The 13,477-nt window shown below is 37.1% G+C and overlaps 1 protein-coding gene across 2 annotated transcripts in view; it reads left to right on the top strand.

Annotated features, from left to right (window-relative positions):
- The window catches only part of HOMER1 (homer scaffold protein 1), an 86,964-nt gene that overhangs the window by 64,215 nt on the left and 9,272 nt on the right, over nucleotides 1–13,477 (top strand). For both annotated transcript variants that reach the window (XM_088519621.1, XM_088519620.1), the window contains exon 6: nucleotides 2,146–2,302. In XM_088519621.1, coding sequence (XP_088375747.1) covers nucleotides 2,146–2,302 — 157 coding nt within the window. The remainder of the gene's footprint in view (nucleotides 1–2,145; nucleotides 2,303–13,477) is intronic.

Here is a 13,477-nt window from a genome sequence, read left to right as displayed (position 1 = left end):
ATAGATTACCTAGGGATGTAAGTAAGCTTGAGAAATTATATGAGTAGAGTCCAGTTGAAAATGACCTGTTTAAAAATAAATATCCCAAAAGACAACTTCAGAATTTTAAATATGGGTAGCCTAGCAGTAATATTTAATGCTGACATTAAGCAATGATTTAAGAGCACGAGATTTTTTTTGTTGGAGTAGTAAGGACACTGGCAAAACGTAAAGGTGAAAACCGCAATGCATCCAACTTACATTTTTATTAAGCAACAACTACAAATCTGACTTCCACAAGCTTCATTACTTACGCGTTTACCTTGTATCACTGTGGGCATATAAATTATTATATTCAAAAAGAAATCCATTCACTACCCTTTTTGCATGTTAAATTATGATATTAAATGATCAAAGGATTTTCAGCCAATAACTCTACTGGATACAGATCTGCTGTGTTACATAAATATAAAATCTTGTTACATAAATATAAAACTTTCTACGTGTCATTCTTCTGTGAGGAAAGATGGGTCACAAGGCACATTTGGTAAACGTGTACCTGTCACACACACAGCGTTGGTGACTAGTTCTGCTGTTGCAGGGCTACCAAGTGGAACTAGCCTCTTGCAGGAAACATCTGGTGTGGGTGTTTGTTTGCAGGCTGAGAACCCCAGGGAGGAAATGGGAGTATGATAAGGAACTAGGTTTTCATTACCTTGCTTTTTTGCAGTATTTGTTAAAAGTAAATGATCAGAAAAATTTAAGAGTAGACATTGTTATAGAAATTACTCCTTACCTTTTTGAATGTATTAGGGTGCCCTGGAATAGGATTATCATTATTATAATTTAGTCATGTAAGTTTTAAAATTTCCAGTGGTGAGCTTCTAATTAGTTCAATATATCATGAAATGCTATAGGAGTTAAGAAAAACAACAACAACAACAACAAAACAAAACAAAAAAAACTCACTAGTACTGCAAGTTTGTGTTTGGAAGGAGATAGAGAGCATGGCAGAATCAGACCGCATATTTTAGTAGAACAGTGGATGTGATCTGAATTGATAATGATTATTCCATAATGGCTGATTGGATTTGAATACCTCATATCTTTTACAGGAATCTTTTTGAAATGTGCTATTCTAGGATGGGCTTTGCAGATGCATGAAGTGGAAAAAAAGGGAAGTTGGTGGGTAAAATGGTGACAGAATGATTGATTAGCTGTTAATGTGTACAGAGTTCAAATCACATGCTATAAATGTATATGCAAAATAATTCATATGCAAAATAATTTTTGCCAGAGTTAGAGATCATCAGTTTTCAATGATGCCTTTATTAGTAATCTAATTAGGCAAAATGAATGGTTTTCTGTATGTGTTTTCCAGATATGTGTGCACCTCGCATTCCATTGGCACTATACAAATAAACGTTAGTGATCTGTCTGTATGCTGGTGTATTCACCTGATGTGTTTGAGATGGCTTTACTTTGCTTATTGGGTGCAAAGTACAGACTGGATGATGGCAGACTACTTAACTGTGAAAATTAAAGCCCCCTCTTTGGTAAGAGAATAAACTGTTCCTGCAAAGGCTGCTCCAGTAAGCTCCAAGTTCAGCTCTGTCTTTGCAATAAAGCAATAATAGCTCTGTGCCCCTTAATCTTTAGTCTCTTTGCTGATCTTGCTGAAGAAAGGCATATTAACAGTGATAGTTTTATGATGGTGAAATTCAAGGTCTTTGAATTTGTAAGTACAAATCAGATATGGTATTTAATAGTAAAAGTATATTTTAGGCATAAAAGGCTACAAATAATACTACATTTGTTCTTTTTAATCAGTTTGGTGACAAATCCTTTTCTAAGATATATTTCATAAAGTCATAGATGAAATAAGTTCTAACACACAATACAGATATCTTAAAATAATGACTAATCATTTACATATTCTAGAACTAGATGCTGTTGCTTTTGGGAAGCTGATGTGAATTTTATTATCCGTAGCATCTTATAAAATAAAATGCAGTGTTGAACTGGAAGGTTATAGTTTGCTTTGCCAAAATGATGTCCCTGTATTAAGAATTTTCGTGATGAGTGTTTTCTGAATTTCAAGTTTTGATGGTTTTTATGTGCTTTGATTCTCATTTGAATCTGCCCATTCTCTTTCTCTCTGTGCAGTTCGACAATCAGCAAGCATTGGGAGGCAGAACTGGCCACACTCAAGGGTAATAATGCAAAGCTCACAGCAGCCTTGCTGGAGTCCACTGCCAATGTCAAACAATGGAAGCAACAGCTTGCTGCGTATCAGGAGGAAGCAGAACGTCTTCATAAGCGGGTAAGTAAAGACAAACAGCCAGGATCTTTAAAAGATCAGGACATGGAAGGTGCTGGAAACTGTATTTGCTCATTCTGGAGCAAAGCAAATAACCTTAATGTTGGGGCTTTAGTTAAATCTTTGAGACAGAAATTAATGATCACTTTAACATACACAGGATTCTCATGCAAAGTGCATGGTCAAATGCACCCAAATGTGCTGACGCTCATTTGATATGTCACTGTTCTGTGTGGATACCTGTCACCCCTTAACACACTCAAATGCTCTTGTGAATATCCTTTCTTCCGCATGACACAAAGGACTTAGAAACTCATCTCCATACCAAGGATCCAGCCTGGAGCCTGATGACTAGGTAAGCTGTAGGAAAAGCTTGCAAAGAACAAAATCAAGGTGGATGGAAGAGCTCCGCTCATTTCCCAAGCTATATCTTTTTCACACAAAATCTCCAGCTGGAGGTACAGAGTAGCTGAAGCTGGTGTGTCCCTTGGAGGTGGAAAGGAGTTTTGGAAGGCATGTCCCTCAGTTAGGAAATACTCTTTTTTTTTTTAGCAATTTCTTTTCTGCAGAGGTTATTGTTGCAGGAGGAGTTATATAAGCCATGATGCTTAGGACACATTGGCTAGCTGAATACTCTTCATTTTGTGAGCTCCGTCACATCTGCTTCACAACCTTCTCAGTAACGTTCTCCTTTTGGCATTCTAGTGCACTGAAACTTCACCCCAGATCTGTAAGTTAAAGGAACCGTGTTCCAGCTTCCGCATATTCCAAAGAACACCACCTTCTTTTCATCCTTGTTCCTAAAAAAAAATATAGAATCAAGCTCATCATATGCTGTTAAAGATCTGCTCCTGCATACATACAGGAGGTGCTGGGTCCCATTCCCTTCACTGTCATATTGCAGACCAGGAATTAGGTTCCAGTGGAAGCAGCAATGAGTATTTGAATCAGAACTGCATTAGAAAAACAAGTATATGATTTTTTTCTCTTTTTTTTTTCTCTCGTAATTCTTTATGTATTGTTATAATTTATTCACTGTTATCCATATCAATTTGCTGTCATGGCTTAGGACTTCGTTAGCAGTCACAGAGACAGGAATTTTAGTGGTCTGAGAACGAGACATTCAGTGGGCTGCATCTATCTGGTGGTCAGGAATAGTAGCAAGAGTTCTTTTGAGCCTGGAAAACTGGGGAAATGCCAGATTGTTGGGCTGCCCTATGCCTAACTGACCTGAAGACAAGGATCTTGAAGCCCCAGTCAGATGAGTTGATAGGGAGGAATGACAGTTTCTGGTGGGCCCTAACTGCATGTGTGATGTCTGGCTGAAATGCATGAAGTGTAATCAAGAGTGATGGTTTTGAAAAGTGCTTTCATTTCAAGAAACTGCCAGGTGCTCAGAAAATTCCCAGCAAGATACAGACTTGGCATGTGTGTTTGTATAAAGAGACATTTTCACTTTGCTGACACATTTGAATTTATCCTTTGAAAGGGTGGAAGTTCAAACCATATTGCTCCGGTTTTGTGAATAGATTTTAGTGCTGTCCTTTGTAGACAATATCAATTAATTTATAGCCTACTAATTAATACAGTGCATAAGATTGGATAGGTTTGACCACCAGCAGAAGTTTTCTGGTAAAGAAGGCATCACTCGAGCAGACCTAGTGAGGTAGCATTCTTCATAACAAAATGTATTCATAGGTTTTGTTGCAAAGACAAGACAGGCATGGCAGTATGGTGTAAGATCTTTTATGTGTTGATAAAGTCACTCTTAGTTTTGTCTTATTTAAAATCTGTTATTGGAAACTAGAGTTAATGAATATAGGAAGATTTAAAATGAGATTCTCCTTGTACTTCATAGTCCAGTTAATGGAAGTAGTAACCAAGACTTTCTGGCTATGTGCCAGAAACTGATTGTTTTTCACAACCTTTGCCCAGCAAGTTTCCTCCAATTATTTATTATGTTTTTCTGATGAAGCACAAAATCTTGTAATATGCATCATCTGTCTTGTGCTGTTATGGTCATCTTTTATGTACTTTTATTAAATCTTTCACTTATTGAATTGTCACATGCAATATAGTAAAGCTCTGTGCGTATGAATCTCTGTGCATGCCTATAAATTACTACAGGATAGTTCATCATGAGCACTGTCCTCTATTGGGATTGATTTTAGAAAAAGATAGACTTCACTAGCCCAGTAAGTCAAACTCTTTAGTCAGGAGTTTGCAGATCATATTAAAAAAAATCAATCTCACTCTGTTATCCATATAATGCAATACTCATCTAACCCAAGGTTGATCTTTCAAATGTGAAATATTATCAGATTTTAACAAGAAATTGCAAGTCAGATACTTGTCCATTAACATGGGCAGAAAATGTGCGATTAATAGGACAGACTTGGAGACTGCTAACTATGGTGTATGTGGTAGGAAGCAGCACCAAGTTTCTTGGGTGCTTGTGCTACCGTTTTCATGTGAAAAAGTTTTTAGAAATACACTTAGGAACATTGATTTAAAGAATATATGGAAGTTTGAAATCAGTTTGCATGGTGAACTGTAATCTAATTGCTGTTCTATAGGCAGAAACTGGCCCTCCCAGGAGAGGAATAACGTATGTGTCCATGTGTTAGAGTGGAATGCTTGCTGGATAAGAGCACAGCTGCACGAAGTAGATCAGCCTCCGGAAGGAAGAATAGGTCTTCCACCACTATTTGCTATGTTTAGTTCAATTTAATAATATATTATGTGATTTGTATGTAATGTGTTTGTGATATTCACTCCTTGTGTGCTTTAGGGGTGTGTGTGTGTGTATAATATACGTACATATATACACATGTACATGCATACATATATATGCATATATATATATATATATATATATATATATATATATAAAGGTTTTGGTGTCTGAGTCATCGTATGTGCAAGCTACAGCAGACTTGCATTCTCACAGAATCACAGAGTGGTTGAGGTTGGAAGGGACCTCTAGAGATCATCTAGTCCAACCCCCCTGCTCCAGCAGGGACACCCAGAGCACGTGGCACAGGGTGGCATCCAGGCGGGTTTGGAAGATCTCCAAATCACCCTTTACTCTCACCCTACTCCCACTCAGTAGATATTCAGGAGAATACATGGCATTCCCCTTACATTTTGACTTGTGTGCCTTCTACATATCAAAATACTGCTTAAGACAAATGTTATGAATACCTAAAACAATTTAAACATAATTAAGAAAAGAAAAGGCAAATAGTGCTTTGGAGTGGGCTTACCCACTTTGTTTTCTTTCTGAAATAAACTGATGGAATTCCATAAAATGATGGAATGAGAGAGATGAATTAAGAAAAATACACTGAAAAGCAGTAGGAGGAGAACAACAGGGAATAAAGCGGGAGGTGAAGGCACCAGGGTGGGTCCCTGCTCGCAGGGAAAACCATGTTTAGACAGATGCTGAGGAAAGACATCCAGATGGCAGTGGCAGAATTGACCTTGCTACGAAGTAGGGACAGCAACAGCTCTCAAATACTGCAGATGTCCTAAACAAGGACAATGTTTACCTTCCGATTACATAACTCACAATAATTCTACCTCCTTTCAATAATTATTTCACAAAAATATTGAAAAAGTTTTGGGGAAATGTAAAGCAAATTAAGGGCATTTCTTTGTAACCTCTAAGGCCTCTAAGGCCTATGAGATTCTGATGATTTTATCACTCCTCACCTGCCTTTTTAACCTCCCTTTACCTTCAGACCTACTCCCCCTCTTTACCCTCAGTCCATCTCCACTCTTTATCCTCAGTCCTACTCCCTCTATGTCAAGTGTGGTGTATGTGGGGGAAGTAAAACATAACAATTAGTAAAAAAAGATCTTTAGATTCCTCTTTATCAAGGGAGGTGATCCTGCCCCTCTACTCAGCCCTGGTGAGGCCACATCTGGAGTATTGTGTCCAGTTCTGGGCTCCACAGCACAAGAGGGATGTGGAGCTGCTGGAGAGAGTCCAGCGCAGGGCCACAAGGATGATCAGGGGCCTGGAACATCTGCCCTATGAGGAGAGGCTGAGGGAGCTGGGCCTGTTCAGCCTGGAGAAGAGAAGGCTGAGAGGGGATCTAATCAGTGTCTACAAGTACCTCAAGGGAGGCAGTGAGGAGGATGGTGCTGGCCTCTTTTCACTGGTGGCCAGTGACAGAACTAGAGGTAATGGCCACAAACTGAAACACCAAAAGTTCCACAGGAACTTGAGGAAAAATTTTTTAACAGTGAGGGTGACAGAGCACTGGAACAGGCTGCCCAGAGAGGTTGTGGAGTCTCCTTCTCTGGAGATCTTCCGAACCCGCTTGGACGCATTCCTGTGCCACGTGCTCTAGGTGACCCTGTGTGTGCAGGGGGTTGGACTAGATGATCTCTAGAGGTCCCTTCCAACCTTAAGCGTTCTATGATTCTATGAAACAGCCTTATTTGTATAGTTTCCTTTTTATATAAATATAGAAATATATTTCTCATTGTTAATAATATCTTGTTAGATGAGTTATATACTCTTTTCTGCAGTTTCAGTTTAGTCATATTTTTAAATGTACTTTGATTTTACAGTTATTCTTTTCCTGTTTTCCATTGTTCTCATTCACTGTCTTTTGAGCCACACAGTACTTCATGTAGTGCTGCTTTTTAAGGTATTTTAAATTCTTTTCATTCCAACCTTTTTTATTCAATAATTGTTCCAAATTTGACTGCAACATTTTTTCTCTATGCCATATTATGTATATGTTTTTCCTCTTGTAAGGCACAGAAGCAAAGCTAAAATGCTTCTCTCTGAATGTTTTTATTGCATGTTTTAAATTAATTTAATTTATTATCTGCTATTTCTGATTAAGTATAAGATTTCCTCGTCTGTCATTTCAGTCATTCCCATTAAGCTACATTGTTTGCTATCTCTTGTACCTTTGTCTTCCTTCTCCTGTATGTTCTCTGCATTAGTAGTGCCTAAAGCTGAGAAGAAGTAGAATACAGATTCGGTGTGACTGAGTGCAGAGTTCTCAAAAAATTAAAACTTTGTGCTCTTTTTTTGATATACTGTGAACTCAAGTCAGAAATACTGCACTTTCTTACTTTGTCGCATACTACATTTCCAAAATTTGATACCCTAATATATGCATTGTCTCCTCTAAAAAACAGATAACCATTTTAGGAACATATGATGCCGGTCAAGAGCCTAACTTAGAGTGGTGAGCCTTCTCCACAATAATCTGCTCAGAGACAGTTTAACAACAAGGATTTCCCTTAAACGGGCTTGGGGAGGACTCCTACTTACCCTCCATAGCTTTTTGAAGTCAAAAGGGATTCATGAGTTTAGAACAGCTTAGTAACAGATATAAAAAATCTGAAGTGAGCTACTTCAGACAAATTTAATACCTTTCATGCTAACATTAATCCTAATACTATGGAAAGGAAAGGATTGAATGGATATGAATTATGCAAAGTAACCCAAAGTTTCATCTCTGTCATATAAAAAAAGAAAACTGCATTTTTTTCTTGCATGCTGACTGTTAAAGTAAATCATCCTATGACACTGGGCAATAGCACAGATTAATGACACCAGTGGATAATAAAGAGCTGCAGTCCTTGAAGATCATTCATCTGCAGGAAAAGAAGCCTAAGATAAGAAGAATGAAGGCAGATGATCCAGCTCTTGGGTATTGCGAAAAAGCATAGATAGGTAACTCTTGACTTCTGGCTTGTTATTTTATGATTTCCTAGGAAATAAGACAAAATTAGCTATTATGTACTGGTTCTTCATCCATCTGTTTCATTCATGAATGGAACAAAAATCATGCCATGTTATGTGGTCATAAAAAAAAAGGCCCTGATTTCACTTCTCTTAAAAAGTTTGAAGTGGATATTTAAGAGTGCATGTGCATAAAGAAATAAAACGACAGTTCTTTTCCTGGTCTACTTAAAGAAAACAAGTGTCTTTAAATACAGTTAGACAATTCCACAGAGTTATGGGACCCATCTGCTCAGTTTATCCCAAAATGCTGTGGAAGATCTCTTAAAGATCTTTTAAAGGATTTGAGATCCCTTAGCACTAACCCCTGTGTTTTCATTATCTGAACTAGTAATAGAAGAACTAAGATCCAATGCTGGACATGCAGATGTGATAAAATGTCTTGTTGAATCACAGCCATGTTGTGACTTCTTAAATGCCGAGAGGTCAGTGCTGTTGAATAACTTCTAGCACTTCTGTGCTAATTATGTGAATAACTGCTCATTGGAGCCCATTAATATGTCTCCGTCTGGTCTTGTATGACTGAGGAAAGACATTTTCTAAAAATGGAAATTTAAACTAAGGTGACAACATGGTAATTAAAAATCTTCAAAAGGATTTTTAATCCAATAATTTATTGAAAACATAACTTTTATTACATGATGCGCATCCTCCCCTCAGGTCTGTGTCCCTCCTACCTGAACTGTCTGAACTTGTTATATTTGAGAAGAAAAAAAGTTATGAAACTTCCTTCCTAAACTATTTTAATTAGCATATAGCTAGGCGGTAGCTTGCTACCATTTGTTTATAAAGAAAATAGGTAGGTGTTCTGCAGGGTAAACATTGTTATTTTGTAAATTTATTGCCAAAATAGTGGGATTGTCTTTTGCTAGTATTTGTCTATGCATTTTCTGTGACTTCTTATTTATTTGAAGTAAGTGTATGTGTGTGTGTGTGAATGGGCAAAATCATGAGCCATAAAAAATGGCTGCAGTTATATACTAGTAAATCCATGCTTTTATGTGTATAGTCCATTAATCTTGATTTACCGTCCAGATTATTACAATATTTATTGCACTAAATACTCCCTAAAAAGCATAGGTAGGCTTTTGTGATTTCTATAAATGAGGTCATAATGTTAAAGATCAACCAAACTTCCAGAGAAATGTTTGCAAGGAATATTAGAGTTAGAAATTCTCTATATAATATAGAGACTTAGAATGTGATTCCAAGATCTGGAAAGGCTAATTGTTTTAACAATTGATAGAATTGTGTTTTTAGAAGATATGCGGGAAAATAGAGGATTTGTTCGTTAGTTTTGTAAGACAGGCTTTTCTTAAAAAGTGTCGTGTTTTAGAATACTAGGATTGTTATACTGATCTTCCTCTTAGAGGAACTAGCTTCTGAAAAAAAAAAATCTGGACTAATATTTTAAAAATTGTCGAGACCAGAAAACATTATGAAGATTGAAAACCTCTCCTTTGCATAGGATATGGAAATGACCAAAGATAAAATAAGATCATTTTATTTCAAGTGATGTCTGTTTTTCTCTCACATCTGCATTAGTTATAATAAGCTATTTTTTTATGGTAGGTCTGTTGTTTTCAAAATGAGGTTTGCTGTCAGTCTGGAGGTTAGGATATCAGAATTTTTCCTACGACAAGTTTATGAAATCGTAGCACATATTTTCAGCTTTCTTTGTATGCTCGATCCCTGATCTATGCTTTGTCAAGATTAAACCCTAAGGTGTTGCCGTTTCCTAAAAAGATTATTATATTTTATTTGAACAAAGCAGGTGGATCAGGTTACAGTAATCTTTTTTTTTTTCCTGAAATCGAAGTGTGAATTCAATTTGAATTCAAGTGTAACTTGAATTCCAGTGAGTTTCCGTTTGTCTTGGTTTGTTTTTAGAGCAAATTTGCATTTATGGCTCAAGACTCTCATCAGGTTTTCTTTGTGTGGGCATGGACCTTCACTGAATATGGCATTCATATTCTATGGTATTCATAGAAGTGTTATAATCAAAATTCTCATTTGGAAAAAGAAAAAAAACATAAAAAACAAGCTTGCCACTGTCACTCTGGGAAAGTTTTTTCACTGGGAGTCCCTTGTGTCTATCTTCATCACCTTTTTCAAAAAGCTAAGGAATCTGCCTGTAAATTACAAAACATATTTTGTGGAGGTTTGTCACGACATTTTCCTGTAGTCAAGGCTTGATAGAATGAAGTATCTCTTTATAGTTCTAAAACTTTTTTGGAGAATGAGGAAATCATGAGACTTAAGTCTTCAGGATGAAATGGTGACATATCTATATCATGCTTGCTTTTGCATGTATTTTATGAGCTGGTCAAACAGCTGCAAAAAGTATTTTTCTAATTAGATTGTAGACCAAAAAAAGAGATGTCCCTTGGCATTATCAGTTGCATGCAATCATGCATGGCAGAAGCTTGAACCATTGCTTTTAATGTACTTCATATATTTTCAAATATTCCTACTGAAATTTCATTGTTTTCTTCACAGAAATCAGACAGATGATGGATTATTCCTCTTTCATCTCTATAGTAATGAATAACTATGGAAAACATTTTGGTATTTCCATGACTTGAGGCGTCAGTGCCCACAGAGGAAAATGTGTCCTTTGCAGCAAAATCTTTTAATTGTTTTCTCAGTTCAAAAGAGAAATGTATGATTGGTAATGTACAAAACTTGCCCCTACCCTCAGGTTATCATTTATCTATGGGTAAATCTTGGAAAACTACAATATTTCATTTGTCAGAAATGATGTATATGAATAATACTGTGGTGTACTTTTTGTTCTTTCAGCAGCAACCTTGAAAAGCAATTTTCCTTGTTTCCTGCATTTTCACATTTCTTAGCACCAAAAATCTTTCTAGTTTTTTTTTTTTTAAGCTATACTGGTATTATTTTTCTGATTAGGTTTTTTTGGCATGCTGTCTTGTGTCTCACTATCCACTATGAAGAACTGAGAAGCTTCTGCATAAATCACAAAACCTTTATGCAGTTTTTCCTAGATTTGCCGAGCCATGCAACATCATTTTTCTTCTCATTGTAGAAAAGGCTTGTAGGGGGTATGTTTTGAATTACTGATGCAATATTTTTATTGCAGTAATAGTTTGGAAACATTTAGGGATGTAACTGAACTAGCTAAAAGTGCATAATTAATATATGCATTCAGTCTTGCGCATTGAGCTCTGTGTTCTGCGCTGTAGTCTGGGTCAGTGGGCTCCTGATATGGTGTTCCACAATAGGTACAAGGGATAAATCTATCTTTAGGATGAGAACACGTTAACAGCATAAGGTGGGGTCAAAGCTCTGCTGAAAATGCAGTTCAACCTTTCCTTCTTTGCATTTCTGTGATAGTTGACGTAATTCCTGCATGAAGTTTAGTAAGAAATTTATGATGTGTTGTTATTGAATTTAAGATACCAAATAAAACATATTACTGTTTGAGAACAGAAGTGCATAAATTGGTCTCAAGCAAATGGTTTGAGAAAATGAAATGACCTGCAGCAAAAATAGCTCAGATTCATTCAGGCAGTTGTTGTGCTGGGAAGGAGGCCACTCTTCATATGTTTGTCGTTCCCATTTCTTCTTTGCCTCTGTCTAACCAAACTCTTCAGTTGTTGAGCAGTCATTTGTGCAGGGATTTGATACAATTTCTTCCCTTTCTTTCTTTGTGTTTTGATTTGGTTTGTTTTCTTTGAACGATTCTTCAGTCTTCTGAAACACTTGTGCTGTCCCTGTCTTAAGCTCATATCGAAGCTGCTTTTTTTTTGAGTTCTATTACATGGTCCAAGACCTCCCTCCTCCTCCAGTCTTCTTAGTAGCTTGCGTATGCTAGCTGCATGCTGCAGTGAAAACCTCTCGCTGGCCTTCTATATTTATAGGCTGATGGCCCGGATGAAAAATTCCATAAATTCTGGTATAGCCACAATAGAGAAGATTTTAGGCTTTGCCAGATCAAGTTGGCTTACTGTCCTGTTTTGGCTGTCTTATGTTTCTCACTGAAGTATGCAGTTAAACATAATAATGGCCGTATACTGGAAGAATTAGCTCATTTAATAGTTACCAAAAAACCTTTTCAGACTTTCTTTCCTTTCATACAATCCGTCCTTGGATACTAAATGCAAAATGAAAAAACAAAACCAGGAAATAGAAGCAGAATGAACAATCCTTTTTTTCCCCCTCAAATATGAAGGCACAGTACTGAGTATTTTGGATATGCAAGTCAGTGCAGTCTTATAATAGCACAAAACAACAGTCTTTTTAAATCTTTGCCTCAGTTATTGTTCAAAGACTGTTTTTTCAGTCCAAGTTCTGTACTGGAAACAAGGCTTAATCACATTTACTTTCCTTACTGTTGCTGTGAAAATGCTTGAATGATTGATGGAGCCTTGCTATTCAACATGAAAAAATGAATGAGACAATGTCCCAGAAAATAGCAGCTGGGGGGGTCAACTAAAGCTTTTTAGCTTCATTTTATACCATCTCCTGTGTGTCATGTATAAACAATTATTTTTAATGATTTTTGGACTGCTAGTCATGAGAATAATAAGTTCAATTTGAAACAAAGTAAATAGAGCAAGTAAAAGCAACCCAGATTTTTGCCTAGAGCTTTATCTTTTGTTACTTCTGTTTTCAATCGCACATTCGTTATGTTGCATCATTTTCTAACCCATCTTAGTGCACAGATTCTTTGAAAGGGTCACAATACATTGTTCTCCTTTATAGAGACATTCAGGAAGAGAACATGATGAAGATATTTGAAATCTTTTGGAAACTCTGTAGGAACGGGCATTTAAATAAGACTGTGGTTAAAATAAACTTGTTTTTAATTGATTTCTTTTTTCTTTCAAGTTACTGATTTTTCAATGAACAGGGGACAAAATAGTTGAACAGCACATTATTTTCTTTCATAAGCAGTGAGAGGTGGCTGTCTGCCTGGGGAAAACAGTGTAAGGCTTGCCAGCCTGTTTAACCAGGGGTAATTAAAGGCCCTTCCGATGGAGGGTGCTTCCCTCTGTGCTGTTGGTGCATGTGCGTCCTTGCTGTTGGAACCAGCCTGGATGAAAACACCGCAGAGATCGGTGAGGTCCAAGCTCGTCCTTTGCCACACGTCAGAGACTAGACCCAAGCACAGAGGTGGTTGAGGGACTGGGTTTTCCCTGTCCATCCTGCTGAAGTTATTCCACTTTGTGTAAAGGAGCATTCACTCTGCCAGTGCCTGCCAAGACCAACATGCTATGTGCCACATGTTGGACCAAGAGATTAAGCTATGTGGGGCTTGCAGTATGTCCCCAAGTCAGAATTTGTTGAGGGTAACAAGAGTTAGCTTGCTTCTTTTCCAATCTGTCTTACTTAACAGGTAGAAGAGGGCTCGAACCTAGCTTTCCAACACTAAGTCT

This window comes from Tinamus guttatus, unplaced genomic scaffold (genome assembly GCF_059628265.1).
Source record: "Tinamus guttatus ecotype Peru unplaced genomic scaffold, ASM5962826v1 Tinamus_guttatus_pri_ptg000064l, whole genome shotgun sequence".
In the NCBI taxonomy this organism is placed as follows: domain Eukaryota; kingdom Metazoa; phylum Chordata; class Aves; order Tinamiformes; family Tinamidae; genus Tinamus; species Tinamus guttatus.
Note: the sequence above shows the minus strand (reverse complement) of the source record. Positions and strands in the feature narration are given on the sequence as shown.